Source organism: Microtus pennsylvanicus, chromosome 5 (genome assembly GCF_037038515.1).
Source record: "Microtus pennsylvanicus isolate mMicPen1 chromosome 5, mMicPen1.hap1, whole genome shotgun sequence".
Lineage (NCBI taxonomy): Eukaryota > Metazoa > Chordata > Mammalia > Rodentia > Cricetidae > Microtus > Microtus pennsylvanicus.
In genome coordinates, this window is record NC_134583.1 from 61,435,658 (window position 1) to 61,453,683 (window position 18,026).

At 40.8% G+C, this 18,026-nt stretch overlaps 1 protein-coding gene across 1 annotated transcript in view; it reads left to right on the forward strand.

The window, feature by feature from the left end:
- Nucleotides 1-18,026, forward strand: part of LOC142849640 (phospholipid-transporting ATPase ABCA3-like) — a 100,349-nt gene that overhangs the window by 17,120 nt on the left and 65,203 nt on the right. Inside the window, exons 7-10 of the mRNA XM_075972070.1 lie at nucleotides 7,636-7,752; nucleotides 8,071-8,188; nucleotides 8,435-8,608; nucleotides 11,902-12,083. Coding sequence (XP_075828185.1) covers nucleotides 7,636-7,752; nucleotides 8,071-8,188; nucleotides 8,435-8,608; nucleotides 11,902-12,083 — 591 coding nt within the window. The remainder of the gene's footprint in view (nucleotides 1-7,635; nucleotides 7,753-8,070; nucleotides 8,189-8,434; nucleotides 8,609-11,901; nucleotides 12,084-18,026) is intronic.

Here is an 18,026-nt window from a genome sequence, read left to right on the forward strand (position 1 = left end):
GAGAGGGTTAGTGTCTAGAATATGTTAAATAAATGCAAAAAACTAAACATCAAGAAAACTGCCCAATTTTTTTTTAAAAAAAAGCAGAGCATGGAACTAAGCAAAATTTCCAAAAGATGAAATATAAATGACTAAAACACATTTTTTTTAAAGTTCGATATTCTTAACTATCCAGTGAAATTCAGTTAGAACTACTTTGAAAATTCATCTTATCCCTGTTAGAATGGCTAAGATAAAAAAAAACACAAAAAACTAATGAAAACAAATTTTGCCATGTTTATAGGGAAAGGAGAACACTTAATCATTGCTGGGGGGAATGCAAACTGGTGCCTCCGCTATGGAAATCAGCATGGAGGTTCCTCAGAATTTGGATCTGCCACAAGATCGCACTCTACCATCCAAAGGGCTCTATGTCCAACTACAGAGATACTTGCTTTTCCATGTTCATTGCTGCTCTGTTCACAATAGCCAGGGGAAAAAGTTATTCTTGAAGTACAGAGATGGTTTTGCTCGTTCTGAGCAGTGGAGAATAAAGTGGTTCAGTAGGTAGACACCACCAGAGGGAGGGTTTGAAACTGGCCTGGTGGTGAGCCTACCAGTGTTGCCTCTGGAAAGAGCAGCTGTGGAGAGAGGTGTGGAGGCCTGGCTGACGTGAAGGGAAAGCCAAAGATGGTGAGTATTGTAGTTTGTATGCATCACCACTGCACATTCTTCTCTGCTTCTTTTTACTCACTTAATGCAAGAAGCGTTCTTAGGTCTCAGGATGGACAGAAATGACACATGAGATTGATTGGTTCATGGGTCATTATCTACTGACAAAGCTTGGCTATTACGGCAAGGCAAGATTAAAGGTAAGAAGATAATTTGAAGGTGATTCTGACCCAGGGAAAGGCAGGGGGAAACTGCCCTGAGTTGGGTTAGTGAATGTACAGACAGAGATTAATGTGTGGAGCTGATCAGGAAGTAGAATTCAGTGGGCGTACACATGTACATGATTGACTGCAGATTTTTGAAATTTATCTTTCAAGGATTTTCCCATGCATCAGGTTGTTGTTGAGACACTTGGAGCTGTCAAATGATGTCCAGCTGAGTAAGTCTGTTGATTCCCAAATGAGCAGTGATACTTGGGTTTAATAGAGACAGATTTCATGAGGGCATTCGTCATCCTCTTTTTCCTTGGCTAAGGGAGTGAATCACGAGGCCCCAATCTTCCATGCTGGAAACCTCAGCTTTATGAGTGTAGCACAACGCATCCCGTCAATCTTCACCATTCCTGCCGCTGAGGCGTGAAGTCTCACTCCTCTGAGCTTCATCTCTGAGATGGAGACAGTCATGACCATGACCATGTCAGTGCACACTGAGCAAGCCAGTCTTTTTCCCTGTGGGAATGAATGTAAACCCTGTTTCTTCCCGTCCCCTCATGGCTCCTCTGCCTCTTCCATTTCTGGCAATGCTGTCTTCTAGCTGTTCAAGCTTTTGTTAGTGTTTCACCAACTCTCTTCAGTTTTGCCAACTGCCGTCTGTCCCTCATGTTATTTCATGTCCATCCCTTGCCCCTCAGTGAGAACGGCTCACTTTGAATGGCCCTTTAATTTTTTTTCTCACTGTAAAGCCTTTCTCCTTCTTCCCTAGCTGGGGAATAATCTTTGTCAAATGTATTTTTAACTATCAGTCAAAACAGCCAGTTTATTCTTCCTGTCACAGAAACTTAAACTATCCAGTTTAAATTAGTTAAGTTACTATTAGTTTTGTTTTATTTAATTAAAAATATTTTCATTGCTAGGTATGGGTGGTACACAGCTTTAATCTCAGCACTTGAGATACAGAGATAGGTGGATCACTGTGAATTCAAGGCCACCCTGGACTACATAGGGAGACCAAGTCTTAAACAAAATAAAATTAAAAAATATTCCTTGAGAATTTCATGCATCATACTTTGGTTATAATTATACCTCCCTATCTTCCAGATCCACAGCCTCTTTTATACCCACCCAACTTTATGCCTTCATTAAAACAAAGCAAAACAAAAATAATTAACAAAATCCAGTTTGTGCTCCTGTCCCTTTCCAATCATTGTGCTGTCTCTATCCCAAAGGCTAGTGATATTTTATAGTGTGGAAGCCCATGCTAGTGTTAGCTCACCTTTGGAACATGAATAGAATTGTGCAATAGTGACTCTCTTGCATCCGATAGTCATCCATATTCTGTTCAGTTGTAATCTATACAAGTTGTTTCAACAGATGGGATGTGGCAACAGCAACGGACCCTTGTGACTGTAATTATACTGGATAATAATTATGTTATACCGGATGATAATTACGTCACACTGGATAATTGCACTTTGAAACGTCCTCCTTCACTTTATTTGACGCTGCTGCTGTTAGTGTGCCTATATGCAATTTACTCCTTATTCATTGTATTTTATTAGACTTGTAAACATAATGTCTTTATCTAATGGTTTCCAGTTCACCCATTTTCTCATGAGCAGTCCTATTTCTCCTTTGCCATATAAGACCACTGCAACTTAACACGTGACCCACGTTTTTCATCTTGTGCTGTCCCTGTCTTGGTTTCAGCCGAGCTTGTTCTCCTGTCTGAGGCTGCAGAGGGGTGAGGTTCACTTCTTAGCTCTATGGCTGTGAACAGAAGTCAGCTCCTTCTCAGAATCACAGGGCTTGATGTTGACCAAAGCAACTGAAAAACTCAAGTGCAGCAGCCTCCTTTATGGGGTCCAGTGTAATTCCAGGCACAAGAGTTCACTCTTGGCACATCCCACTGACTGAAACAAGTTATGTAACCCACTTACACCAAAGAGAAGTAACCAGAAAAGAACCTGAACACCAGTCACCCTGGAGGCTGTGTGTGAAACATGGTAATTTTTAATTGAATTCCAGACATTGCAGTGTTTACTTTATTGGGAACTTGATAACCTTGTTTTATTTGAGGCACACTTAGGCGTCCTGGAAACAGTTTCTCCTCTGAGACCTCTCACTCTTATTTTCAGTGCTAGGCTGGAACTCGGGGCCTTGCATATCCCAAGGGAATACTCTTCCATTGAATTATAGTCCCAAATTTTGATTTTTTTTTAAAGACAGGCTTTCAAATATAGCACAGGTTAACCTTACACATTCTCTACAGCCCAGCATGGCCACTAAATCATAATCGTCCTGGTTCTGTTCCCTAACTTCTGGGATTACAAGCATATGCCATCACACTCAGCTATTACTTTATAGTCTTTTGATAGGTAGAACGGCAGTAGGATTTATTCTAAAGCTTTGGTTCTCAGTTTGTGGCAGTTTTGCTTCATTGGTCACTTGGCAATGTCTGGAGGGAATTTTCACAACTAAGATAGATATTACTTCCAGCGGGGTTGGAAGAAATTATGGATACTGTCGAATATCCTACAGTGCCCAACATATTGTCCTGTAATGAGAAATTGAACTGTCAGCATCAAAGTCGAAAAACCTTGATATGCATTGTCGCGCCCGCCTTGACCAGCAAGGAAGACGCAACACCGGAGCTCTTCTTGCAAGCAGTTTATTCAGGACCTTGTTCACAGCAATCTTTCTCCCTCTCCCCTCTCCCCTCTCCCCCCTCCCCCCTCTCCCCCCTCTCCTCCTCCCCACTCTCCCCTCTCCCCTCCCCCCTCTCCCCCCTCTCCTCCCCCCTTTTCCCCCTCTCCCCCCTCTCCCCTCTCCCCTCTCTCCTCTCCCCTCTCCCTGGGCAAACCTCTCCCAGCCTTTAAAAAGGCATGGGCCGCCAACCCTGGATTGCCACGTGGGCACTGCCCCTAGGTCCACGCATATGCAAGCAGCTGACGATCATTGCGTGATAATAGCATGAGTCAGGCCTTAGCCATATTAGGAGCTGATTATCACAGAGCACTCGCTTTCGGGATCGCGGAGGGCAGAAGCCAGCACCATCAGGTGCGGCTCCACGCAGCTCTCTACAATGCATAAAGACACAGGACGATGTTCGATACAAATTTTCTCAGGAGTATTTAGGTTGAGAATCCAGGTCTAGGCCTACTACATTGGGCACACTACTAACATAAACTCCATGTTAGTGCCTTCTCTTGACTGTGGTTATTGTGGTTATGATTTAGCCTGGCTAGGGAACTGGACACCCCCCCCACCCCGGCCACCTCAACCTTGCCTGTGTTGCTGCTGTCCTGGCCTGGGGTATATTGTCATGAGTTGTAAGATGGAGATGCTGGGAGCACCATCTAAAGGTGTCTGGAGCACTTACCCTGCTAACCTCTGCCTTCTCTGAAACTCCAGCTGCTTTGCCCTCTCTGGGCTTACTCTGTTTCTCACCACAGGCAGCTGCTGGGCTCTGCTTCAGTGCCCACTCCAGTCAGTGAGGCAGTTACTCGCAATTAGCTGAGCACTGGGTAGACTCCTCTCCCAAGTTCACCTTGCTCTTTCCTACTTGTCCTTGCATAAAAAGTGCAAGCATGGTTTTCACTGCACATGTGGACTAAATCCAGAGCTGTGGTCAATTGTAGGCAGTGATGAGCACAGGCTAGTGGCTAAAACACTGCCAGAACCCACCCTGACTCCTCTAAACTGGTGTGTGCTTACTTTTCTCATCAACATGACAGAAACAAGGACAGGGTGGTTTATTTTGGTTCCTGGTTTCGCAGCTGTCATTTCATCGTGTGGAATGAGCGGGAACTGTGGTGCTGTGGTGAAACAAAGCAGCTCACATCACAGGAGAGAAAGGGAGTTGGGGGAGGAGAAGGCTCCTACCTGCCATCCTTTTCCAATAATGTTGTTGTATTATGAATCAAATGAGAAACCCATCCATAATGATCACATTGTCTCTAGAGACAACCCACATACCTACCCAGAGTGCACTCCGCTAGTCTACTTCTCAGTCCAACTGGTTTGACAGTTGAGATTGGTCCTTATACCTAGGCGGGAAACTGCTTTCTCGTGCACCCTCATCAGGGTGCACCACAACAGTCTGTAAGTATTTCTTATATGGGGGCGTCCTCCCGATGTTCAGAGCATTCTCTCATGGGAGACTCCCACTCCAACCGTAAGTTCAGCAAAACTAAACACAATTGTAGGACAGTTTTTGTTTCTTTTAAATCCTGGTCTCTCATGTCCTAAAAGTCAACTTCTCATTTTTGTGCTTCCCAAATAAATAGCCTCCTTTATAATTATCATGAATAATGTCTTTAAAGACATTTCTAGATACTTTTTCTAGCATTGTATTTTTGTTATATTACACTTTCATCTTTCAGGATTTTAGACCATGGGAATTTTAGACTTTATAGATTTTGAGCATTTTTTTCAAACTCTCAAACATAAAGAGGTCATAGAGAGTCACCCAGAGGATCTGATATTATAAATCCTATACTATGATTAAATGTATTCCTAATGCCACCTCTCTATGCAGCGTTCTGTTCCCAATGATGCTTGACAGTTAATGCTATCCCTCGAAAGGATCCGAATCACCTAGCAAGGGACCTCTGGGTGGTCCTGTGAAGGGCTATCTGGATTAGGCCAGCAGAGATGGAAAGACCTGCCCACCATGGGCAGCACTGCTCCATGGGCTGGGGTCTTGCTGGACCTGCAGAAAAAGAAGGGACTGGCTGGCTGAGCAGTCGTCACACCCAGACATTCTCTATGTCAGTGTCCCATAATGCTGCCTGCATCCATGGCCAGCAGAGGTTGGTGACTCTCTACCGGTGCAGGGTGGGACTGCCCCTCCTTTTTTTATGAGCCATTCTTTCATCAAATAAACTGCCAAACTGAATTGTCTTAAGTTTTTCCTTTGTCACTGGCCTAGGGAAAAGACACACAGAGGCAGCTGGAGGAGGCAGGAACAGGGAGTCCTCCAGAAGGAGTCGTAATTCTGTTGCCTCTAAGTCTAGCTTCTGATCTGAAACTGGCTTTATTTTTTCCTACATGTTTGTACACACGAGCATGCCTGTTTCCAGCAAAGGCCAGGCAGGGTGTAAGATCCCTGGAATTGGAGTTACAGGTGGTTCCAGCATTATGAGGGTGCCAGAACTGAATCTGGGTCTCTGGGTCCTTTGCAAGAGCAATGTGCTGGTTGGCTCTCGCGCTCTCTCTCTCTCTCTCTCTCTCTCTCTCTCTCTCTCTCTCTCTGTGTGTGTGTGTGTGTGTGTGTGTGTGTGTGTATTACTTGACACAAGCTAAAATTGTTTGGGAAGAGGGACTCCCATCTGAGAAAATGCCTCCATAAGATTGGCCTATAGGCAAATCTGTGGGGCGTTTTCATGATTGATGGGGGAGGGTCCAGCCCCTTGTGGGTGGTGCCACCTATGGACAGGTAGTCCTGAGTTGTATAAGAAAGTAGGCTGTGCAAGCAATGGCAACAAGCCAGCAAGTAGCACTCTATAGTTTGTTATTTTTTATTCTACTTTTTAGGACTTTTGAGGGGCCTGCCACCCAGCTCCCAAATAAAACACAGGGAGTCATATTCTTTCTCATAAATGCCTGACTAGCTTGGCTTGTTTCTAGCTCCTTCTTCTTATCTTAAATTATCCCAACTACCATTTGCCTCTGAGGCTTTTCCTTTCTCATGTCTGTATGTCTGCTCTCACTCTTTCTTCCAGCCAGTCTGTGACTGGTTGGGTGGCTTGGCGGCTAGTGGCTGGCCCCCATTGTCCTCCTCTTGTTCTCTCGCTCCTCCTTTTCCTCCCAGATTTCTCTTATTTACTCTCTCTGCCTGCCAGCCCCGTGTAGGCTTTTTCCTGCCTCGCTATTGGTTGTTCAGGTCTTTATTAGATTATTAGGTGTTAACAAATGTAACACATCTTAAAATATTCTACACCAGCACCCCCAAGGACTCTGCATCAGCTCTTTCCTCCAGTCCTCTCTGAATTCCCTCAGTGATGGAAGTATAACCTGAGAGGCGTTAGCTAAAATCAACCCTTTTCTTCCTTAAGCTGTTTTTGATTGTGGTATTCTATCACAACACTAGAAACCCAGTGCTCTTAACAACTGGGCCATCTCTCTAGGCCCCTGGACACTGTAGGATGAAGCAGCTCTAGTCACTGTTTACTTGAATAAATGTGGCTTCATGCCCATAAGACTTTATTTATAAAAATTTAAGATGGTAATCAACTCACGGGTCATAATTGGCCTAGCCCTGATCAAATCTACAATGGAATAGAAATGTATTTACCTTCTGAGTTTATTATTTCCTAGAAGCAGGATATAATGAAAAGAAGATTAATCTTGCTTATCTGTTTTTTTGAGACAGAGTTTCTCTGTGTAGTTCTGGCTGTCCTGAAACTTACTCTATAGACCAGGCTAGCCTCAAACTCAGAGATCTGCCAGCCTATGCCTCCCCAGTGTTGGGATCAAAGTGTGCACTTGGATTTTAATTTTTAGTTTTTAAAGGTGTTTTTTATCTCAGAATCAGAACTTGCTAAGTCTTAGGAGAAAACAACAAATTCTGCACCCAGAATTCTGGGTAGAAATTACACCTCTCATTAGGTACAAAGTTTTAGGTAGGTCATTTGGCTATTGCGAGGCCTGGTTTTCTTTGTCCGTAAACGGAGATGTGAGATTCAAGCCATGGAGGTAATTTATGTGTGGAGGCATTTTGAAATGTGTTTTTTATGACACTTGGCTTATGTTGCTTCTCCTTCAGGAATACCAGCTCATGGTAGGACTCAGCAATGCTATGCTCTGGTTCTCGTATTTTGTCACCTTCTTGTTGATGTATTTGATTATCATCTGTTTGCTGTGTGGAATTTTATTTCTCAAGGCAAGTATCCACGTGTACGCAGCATACCACCGCTTTCAGAGGGAGGAGAAGTGGAGGTGTGGGCAAAGTGTATTAGTTTGCTGAAGAAGAGTAAATGCGTTTTGCCCTTATTCCACTGTGGACGCTCAAAAGGTCTAGTCGATCAGAAGGTGAAAAAGAGACTAGGTGACTGTCCCTTCTGTAGGCAATGCCTTCAAAATCTCTGAGTGGCTTGATTCACTTCACTGGGGCCAGCCCTTCATATTTTCCTTTATTTCGTGCCTTTTTTTCCTCATCACTTCACTTGGGATTAAACCAGCTTTGTAATTATGTTATCAGATTACACACGAGCAAGTCTTTCAACATAGTGACCCGTTGTTCATTGCCTTCTATTTCCTGTGTTTTGCCATCTCCTCAATGTTACTTGGCTTCATGATCAGCACACTCTTTGACAGAGGTGAGTCGGAGGCGCCTCCCATGAGACATCCTGAGGGACCCTCAGTTTCAGATGCCACTGGATCAGTTTCAGGAACACATCTTCTCATACTATTCATTTAAGTCAGAGTCTCTAGGAGGCCCCTTCTGTGCGCTAGGCACAGTGAAAGATGCAGGTGATGTGGGGGTGGCTGAAAGAGTCCCCCCTCTTTGTTTCTAGCTGCTGCAGCTTGTGTTGACTAACCATCTTTTCCTTCTCCCTTTGCAGCGTCTGTGGCCTCTTCCATTGCAGGTTTCCTCCACTTTCTCACATTTTTTCCTTACTTAATCATAGCTCAGAGGTATGGTCAGACAAGCCTCGGGGGGAAGCTGGCTCTCAGCCTCATCACAAACACAGCGCTAGCTTTCGGGGCTGACTTAATATGCAAGATGGAAATGAAAGGTAAGTCTCCCCTGGTGGTAGCACCTTCATTAATTTGCAACCTGGAAGGAAAGGACCGGACATACAGGGGTGGGGGAGAGCATGGGTCAAGTGTGTTTGAGTGGTCTCTCATACAGGCTTTATCATAAAGCATTGTGTTGTGTGTATTATGCATGTACTTACTGTGGACATAAATGTACATGTACAGGAGAACTAAAAATTACATAAGCAATATTACAAGTAATACATTAGGTATTTATGTTTGTGTGCATATGCATATCTATGTCTCTTCTAGGGGATAATTTTGTCACCCCTGACAACAGAACCTTGTCACACTGAAAGGTGTCAGTGTTTCACCATTGATATGATTTGAACTTTTTCATAGATGAATTTATCCCACTGAGAAAAATCCAAATAGGGTTGTGGTCTATCAAGGAATATGCTTAAGTGTTTAGCTTTATTTAGAATGATGGTAAGTGGCATTGTGTTTTCATTCTTTGTTATTCTTAGTACAATGGGCTTTGTGTTTTAATCTTGCATCCTATAACTGGAGAAGTTTCTATGATTCTTTTTGTGATGTCTTTGTTTAATTTTGGTATATTGTCATAATGGTGACCTTATATATTGACATAGAAATTATTTCATTCTTCATCTGTTTTCTCTTTGGAAGAGTCTGAGAAAGACTGGTGTTAATTATCCTTTAAGTATTTGGTAAGGTACACAGTGAAAACATACATGCTTAGATGCTTCTTTGCTGAACTTTTATTCTTCTTGCTCTTTACAGATACAGCCTGTCTTAGGCTTTTACTGCTATGCTAAAACACCATGGCCAAGACAGCTCACAAAAGAAAGCATTCTCTGGGCTTACGGTTTCTGAGGGTTAGGGGCCATGAGGGCAGAGCAAAGGCATGACGGTAGGATGAGAGCTCACATCCTAAAGCTGCAAGCAGAAGGCAGGCACAGTCAAGATGATGGGAGGCCTTGGAAGCCTCAGAACCCACCTCTGTGACACACCTCATCCCCTAACTCTTCCCAATCAGTTCCACCAATGGGGACCAGGCATTCAAACGTGAGCCTCTGGGGCCATTCTCATTCAAACCACCACATAATCTCTTTGCGGATCTTTCAACTTTTCTGTTTTGTTTTTATTTTAATTTCTAATATATATTATTTATATAAATCAATAGGATTGTGATATTTCTATACTTTCGTGTATCATGATTTGATGGTCATTGATTTCCTATCCTATCTCAATTCTTCCTGTTGCATAGTTCTTACTATCTTGTAGCTTTTTTTTTTTAACTTTCAGGTCATCTTTTTTCACTGTTTCCACGTATTACAAAATATATTGCCTTTACACTTGTGTCTGGCTCATTTTACTTAGCAAGATAACTTCTAGCTTCACCCAGTTTACTGCAAATGAAGATTTCATTCTTTATTTCTGAATAATGTTCTACTGTGCATGTCGGCCAATGTTCTTTATCCCTTTGCCTTGTTACAGGCGTCTAACTTATTTCATATTTTGTATGTTTTTAATAGTCTCAACCTGGACTTCAGTTTGTATCCGTACCTCTGAGTGGGATTGCTGCTAGTTCTTCATATTTCCATCATTCTGTCCCCTCTGTCGTCTAGTGTTTCCTCCAAGAAACCTACTTTCACTCCACTTAGTTTCTCTCTGTGTGTTACTTGGTCCTTATCTCGTGCATGTTTTAATATTCTCTATTTGTCCTGGATTTTCAAAGATCTAACTGTAAAGCATTTCAGCGTGGTTACTCTGGAGGAGTGTAATTTATTTTTGCTGTTCTAAGTGCTTCCTGTACCTTAAAAAGTCTACATTTTTTACCAACATTTGGATGCCTTGGGGTATTATTTCATTGACTAGACCTTCTGGATCCTCAACCTGTAGCCCTTCTCCCCTGGAAATGCTGATTAGACAGATATTTGGTCATTTGGTGATATCTTGGAGATCTTGTGTTTTGTTTTTGTTGTTTCTTTGTTTTTCTAGAATGTAGTATTTCAAAGTCTGATACTCTTTCTTCTAACTGATCTGTCTGTTGAGGCTTTTATGCTTGATTTACAGAGCTTCTAATTTTAAAGGTTTCTCTTGAATTCTGTTTCAAAATTGCGAGTTTTTACTACATTTCTCATTTATATTTTTGAATTATCTTCCTTAATTCATTTGACTATCTGTATTCACTAGCCTCTTTTAAAATCATTCCATTGAATTCTTCATCTGGCATATCACACACTTCGATATCTTTGGGACCTGTTACTAGTTATTCACTTTAAGGAGTGTGCTGTCTCATATTTTCATTTTTCTTGTGATTGTCAGTACAGCTTTTACTTTTACCCAGCAGTAACTTCCAATCTCCTACATGCTAGCCTGAAAAACAGAAGTTGAACCTTGTTTCTTCTTACTGACGAGTAGAAGTTTATATGTATTCTTGGTTGTTGTCATGATGATTTGCCTTAGAGAACTGGGGTACTGCTGTCTTGCAACACAGATATTTGTATTAATGGTTCTATGATTTTGTGTGATTGTTTACGTCCCTGTAACTTTTAGTTGGACTTGGCTAGAAGTATCCTTCCATTACTGTTTGCTTCTTTTTCCTCCTGGGCAACCTAAATGTAAGGGCATCACCAAATAACAACTCAACAGCATGTGTCTCCAGAATGCAAGGGCAATTTATTCCTTATTTAATCTCAAAGCAGCTGGGAATGGTGGGGGTTTCTACAAACACTGTGGCCAGCACAATGTTGATATGCAAGAGGCAAGATGGAAGTCAGGTTCAACAAGACTCAGTAGCCAGTGTTGGTTCAAACTTCAAAAATCTGACCCTGGCTAGTTTATTTTAGGCAAATTTAAGCACAGCAAATTTGGAATAAAATTTGCTGGTGATAATGAACTCAATCCCTGTTCATAAAAAGCTTAAGACATGACTACATTGAAACTGTTGTAAAGTACAAGTGACATCTTCCATATTCCAGGATAGTTTCTGTAGGTTAACTAAGAAAGCAGATAATGCTCATGATACGGGTCTGGAGGAAGAGAGTGCTATAGATTGACTGAGGGAGCCAGTGTGGGCTAGCCATAGAGGTAGCTCACAGGGCACCATGCTATTAGCCATTTCCATTCCTAGCTTTTTGGGAGAACAATAGGTTATATATCTGCTTCTTTAAGAGTCAATACTGCATGTTTAACATTTCTGGTTTTCCTTGTGTTTATCTGTGAACCCAAGGACCTACATGCCTTGTACATGTTTGCTTCAGCCATTGTTGGACATCTGAAATAACTGTCTTCCATTTTGTTTCAGGGCATGGTGCTCAGTGGTACAACATCGCTACAAAAATAAATGCCGATGATGACTTAACTTTGGCTCATATAATAGGAATGTTTTTATTTACTGCTTTTCTGTATGGCATTGTGGCCTGGTACATAGATGCTGTCTTTCCAGGGAAGTATGGTATACCTAAGCCCTGGAACTTTTTCCTGCAGGTGAGTGCACCTTCACACACGTTTAGAACCCCTAGTCCCTCTGTAGCTAGTTTGCAAAGAATAAGCAGGATTAAGTTAACAGTCTCTTCCTGGGGGCTGTGGTCTAGATCTACTGTTCCAGCCACAAACAACTGAGAGGAACAAGTTAAAGACTGATTCAGGCTTCAGTCTGCAGTCCCTTAGCCATGTCGCTTTGAGATGAGGAGAGGCAGAGCCTGACAGAACAAAGCCGCTCATCTCAGAGGTCAAGAAACAGAGCCGGGATGTCTTTGCTGGTGGGATCTTGCCCTCTTCACCTTTATTCTGTCAGTGCCTGGGTTACTGGGTGTTGCTGCGCATAGTCAAGATTGTTTCTTCCCCTTAGTTATTTTTCTCTGGAAAACCTCTCAGAGACATACTCAGAAATGTGTTTTACTGAGTACCTTGGCAAATCTCAAGGTAATTAAGTAGACAATGAAGATTAGCCACCACAATTTCTCATTCTTGCTGCACTATAACTCTATTGTTTGCCATATGTATTTATGGAATGAAATTATTTTCTGCAAAGAAATCCCATCTGAATGGATACATGGTAATATCTGTAGACCCTAGTTAGGAAAGGACAAATTGTGCCCATGTCTATTTTTAATTTTTTATTTATATAAAGCCTGCATATTTATGGACAGTGGTATATAATTTTAATATACATATATGATGGATATTTGATTAAATCAGGTTAATTGCCATTTGCATTATCATTTCTTTGTTTTGAAAAACTTTGAATTCCTCTCTTTTAGTCCTGTAGAAGATACATTAATAGATTACTGTAAATTATAGTCACCCTACCATGCTCTAGAACAGTAGGTCATATTCCCTTTAAGTTCATTTTTCCCATTTTCTCCCTCCATTGCCTAGCCTGTAGTGACTCATTTCTAAGAAATCAGCATTTTTTAGCTTTCACATATGTATGGGAACATGATATATATCATATATATACAATATGTATACATATATCATATATATGACACCTCACATATATATATATATATATATATATCAATACATATGTCTTCCTGTATATGGGTTATTTTGTTTAACGTTATTTCCTCCAGATACACATGCCATGTAGTAAGATCAGCGGGCTGCATTCCTGCTGCCCCAGTTCCTGGTCGCCTGGCTAGCTTATGCCCCAAAATAATTACACAGAAATGGTATTCTTTTAAGCACTACCTGGCCCATTAGTTATAACCTCTTATTGGCTAGCTCTTACATATTGATCTAACCCATTTCTAATATCCATATTGCTACTTGAGTGTGGTTTACCGGGACGAGTCTAACGGGCATCCATCTTGAAGAGGAGAGTCAAGGCGACTGACTGACTCGGCTTCTTTCTCCCAGCATTCTGTCTGTCTACTCCGCCTACTTAATTTTCTGTCCTATCAGGGCCAAGGCAGTTTCTTTATTAACCAAGTAACACCTAGACCCTCCTCCATCAATGTCAAGGTAAGCAAATGGCACAGTCTTCTTTTATGATCAAACCATATTTCATTTGCATGAATGTGCCCTATTTCCTATGTCATTCATCCATCAAATCTGCATCTTGGCTACTGAGAATGATGTTGCAGTAAACATGAGAGTACAATTGGGTATCCGCCCAGCCACGGAGTTGCTGTTTGTATCTTTGTTCTTATGATGGACTTCTGTGCCGTTTTACTTAATGGATGTACTAATTTAGATTCCCACTAGCAGTGCGTGAGCATCCTTTCCGCATTCAGCTGCGTTTGTGTGTTTGTGTTTATGCTAATTGTCATGTCACTGTGTGTGATGAAATATCCTTGTGATTTTGATCTGTCCCTCCTGTAGTGATGTTGAGTAATTTTTACTTGCTGGCCCTTTGTATGTCTTTTGAGAAATACCTGTTCATATAATTTGCCATTTTGAGATTGCATTGCATTTGTTTTTCTCAATATTGAGAGGTTTCAGTTGCCCATATCTTCTGGAAACACTGCTTTTGGACAACTGGTTTACAGATACTTTCTCCCATTTCACAGGTGTGCTTTGCTGTGTTGACCGTCACACCTGCTTGCAGATGACTCTTGGCTCAGTGTGATTCCATTGGGGTGATTTTGTTTGTGTTGTTGTGCTGTGGGAATCTTATTATAAAAAAAAAGTATCGCCTATCCTGATATCGCCCCATTTTTCTTCTAGTAGTTTTAGGTGTTTGATCTCATATGTGCTGAAAGATTGGTATCTGACCTCTTTCTGTGCATAGATATCCAGTTTTCTCAACAACATTTACTGAAGAGACTTTTAAAATTCAATACATTTTTAATATTTGATACCTTGGTCAAAAACCAACTTCCTATACATATATGGGATTATATTTGGATTCTATGTTGTGTTCCATTCATGTGTGTATGTTAATATTCCAGCTTACCCTGGTTAGATACCACAACTTTACAATACAGGGAAAGACAAGAAATGTTAATTTTATGGTCAGATATGTGTGTGTGTGTGTGTGTGTGTGTGTGTGTGTGTGTGTGTCCATGCACACATATAAGCACATGCATACAGTCCAGTGGAAGATGTTCAGTGTCTTCCTCTGTCACTCTCCTTTGAGACAGGGCCTCTCACTGAACCTGGAAGGAGGCTAATGACCAACAAGCCCTGTATTTTAGTATCTTATTTAATTTCTTCAGAATTTCAAAATTTTGTTATAGAAGTCTGGCATTTGATTAAATTTATCCCAGGCATTTTTGTAGCTATTGTTATTATTGGTGTGATTATTTTCTTGATTTCTATTTATTACAGTTAGTTTGTTTTTAGTATCTTTAGAAGTCTCTTTGTTTCTGTGGGTTAATTGGTGAAGCTCATTGGATTTTTCAGTTATTGCCTGCAAACTGAAACCATCTGACTCCTCCTCCCCTATTTGGGTGACCTTTATTTATTTCTCTAACTTATTGCCTGGCTAAAACTTCCACTACTGTACTAAGTAAGAATGGTAAAAATATGAACACCCTTGTTCCAGATGTTAGAGGAAACACTTTCAATCTTCTCCAATTTGAGATGCTGTTGGCTGTGGGCTTATAATAGTATTTAATGTGTTGAGTAAATTCTTACCATACTTTATTTTTTGAGCATTTTTTATAATGAAGATATTCTGGTTTTTACCAAACACATTTTCTGTCTCTGTTGGGATGATGCTGTATTTTTTTAAATTTTTTTGCACTATACAATTTTCCCTACTCCTGTCCCTTCCACCCCATTCCCCTTCTACCCTCTTCTGTGACCCCCACACTCCCAATTTATTCAAGAGATCTTGTTGTTTTCTCCTTCCTTTGTCGATCCATATATGTCTTTCATAGGGCCCTCTTTGTTGTCTAGGTTCTCTGAGGTTGTGAATTGTAGGTTATTTTTTTCTTTGCTTTATGTCTAAAAGCCACTTGTGAGTGAGTACATATTATATTTGTCTCTCTGGGTCTGAGTTACCTCACTTCAGATGTTTTTTCTCTAGAACCATCCATTTGCCTGCAAATTTCAATATGTCAATTTTTTTTACCACTATATAGTACTCCATTGTGTAAATGTATTGACTTTTCTTTATCAATTCTTTGATTGCAGGCCATCTACATTGTTTCTAGGTTCTGGTTATTATATTATAACACTAATTTGAACATAGTTCCGTAAATGTCCATGTGGTATGATTGAGCATCCTTTGGGTATATACCCAAAAGTGATATTGCCATGTCTTGAGGTAGATTGTTTCCTAATTTTCTGAGAAATTACCATACTGATTTCCAAAGGAACTGTATACGTTTGCACTCCCACCAGCAATGAAGGAGTATTTTCTCTACTCCACATCCTCTTCAGCATAAGCTGTCATCAGTGTTTTGACCTTGGCCATTCTTACAGGTGTAAGATGGAATCTCAGAGTTGTTTTGATTTGCATTTCTCTAATGCCTAAAGATGTTGAGCATTTCCTTAAGTGTATTTCATCCATTTTAGATTCCTCTGTTGAGAGTTCTCTGTTTAGGTCTGTACTCCATTTTTTTATTGGATTATTTGTTCTTTTGATGATCAATTTCTTGAGTTCTTTGTATATATTGAAGATCAGACCTCTGTCTGATGTGGGGTTGGTGAAGATCTTTTCCCATTCTGTAGACTGTTGTTTTGTCTTGTTGAGCATGTCCTTGGCTTTATAGAAGCTTTTCAGTTTCAGGAGGTCCCATTTATTAATTGTTTCTCTCAGAGTCTGTGCTACTGGGGTTATATTTAGGAAGTGGTCTCCTGTGCCAGTGCATTCAAGTGTACTTTCCACTTTCTCTTCTCTGAGGTTCACTGCACAGTGTGGTTAGTTTTATGTTGAGATCTTTGATCCATTTGGACTTGAGTTTTGTGCATGGCAATAGATATGGATCTATTTGCATTTTTCCCCATGTTGGCATCCAGTTATGCCAAGACCATTTGTTGAAGATGTTTTCTTTTTTCCATTTTGTATTTTTAGCTTCTTTGTCAAAAATCAGGTGTTTTTAGGTGTGTGGATTGATATCTGGGTCTTTGATTCAATTCCATTGCTCCTTCTGTCTGTTTTTACGCCAATACAAGGCTGTTTTCAGTACTGTAGCTCTATAGTAGAGTTTGAAGTCAGGGCTGGTGATACCTCCAACCATACAGGATTGTTTTGGCAATCCTGTTTTTTTCCCCATATGAAGTTGAGTATTGTTCTTTTGAGCTCTGTGCAGAATTTTGTTGGGCATTGCATTGAATTTATAGATTGCTTTTGATAAGATTGCCATTTTTACTATGTTAATTCTACCTACCCAAGAGCATGGGAAATCTTTCCATTTTCTGTTGTCTTCTTCAATTTCTTTCTTCAAAGATTTGAATCTCTTGTCATACAGGTCTTTCATTTGTTTAGTTAGAGTTACCCAGAGATATTTTATATTATTTGTGACTATCATGAAGGGTGATCAGAGATGCTATATGTTTTAAGTATCAAAACTTAATAACTTTGTTAAATATATAATTAAGTGGAGCAGGCTTTCCTCTATAAATATTTAAATTGTAAAGAAGACAGGGACTACACAGTACAGTGTGTTGTCCTTGGTTTTGAACTGAGACACCATGGACTTGCCTTTCATTGTTTGTATAACTGTAGCATGAGTTCTAATTGTTCTTAATAATAAAAACTTGGAGTCAGATATTAGGGGTGAAAGCTGAAAGATCAGAAGCAAAGTGGCCAACCCCTAGAGAGTTCTTATCTCTACCAGTGCTCAGACCAAAAGGGCGATCCTGTCCTCAGACTGACTGCTGCTCAGACTGCACCGAGCTTATGTCTCCTCCCACCTTATATTCCTCTCTCCACCCAGTCATATCACTCCTGTCTCCACCTCCCTAGTGCTGGGATTACCTTTGTGTGAGCTGTTTCTCTTTTAACCTGGATCAATTTCGTGTAGCCCAGGGTGGCCTTGAACTAACAGAGATCCAACTGTCCCCCATGTCCTGAGATTAACGGGGTTGAGCCACCACTGCCTGGCCTCTAGTGGCTTAACTCTGCACTCTGATCTCCAGGCAAGCTTTATTTGTTAAAACACAAACAGAATATCACTACATATAGCATCAGTAAAAAGGACAGTTTGGGGGAAAAATCAAAGTGGTTTAATATTTATGAAAATGATTTTATCCATACAGACTCACTGAGAAGTTATAGGATATCCACAATGAATAGATCAACCGTGCTAGAAAGATTTGACTCAGAGTGAGGCAGCGCTGCTCACTAGGCACTTCTGAGGCAACTTTGTTGACTTTCTTTTGAAAAGCTGAGCTTTAAGCACAATATATGTTCTGTGATTGTATTTAGAAATTCATAGTACAGACAGACAATTTGCTTCACATCATAAAGTCAGTTATTGTAACTCTCTTCAAAACTAGAGTGAAATGAGCCTGAGAACTTTGAAATTTTTA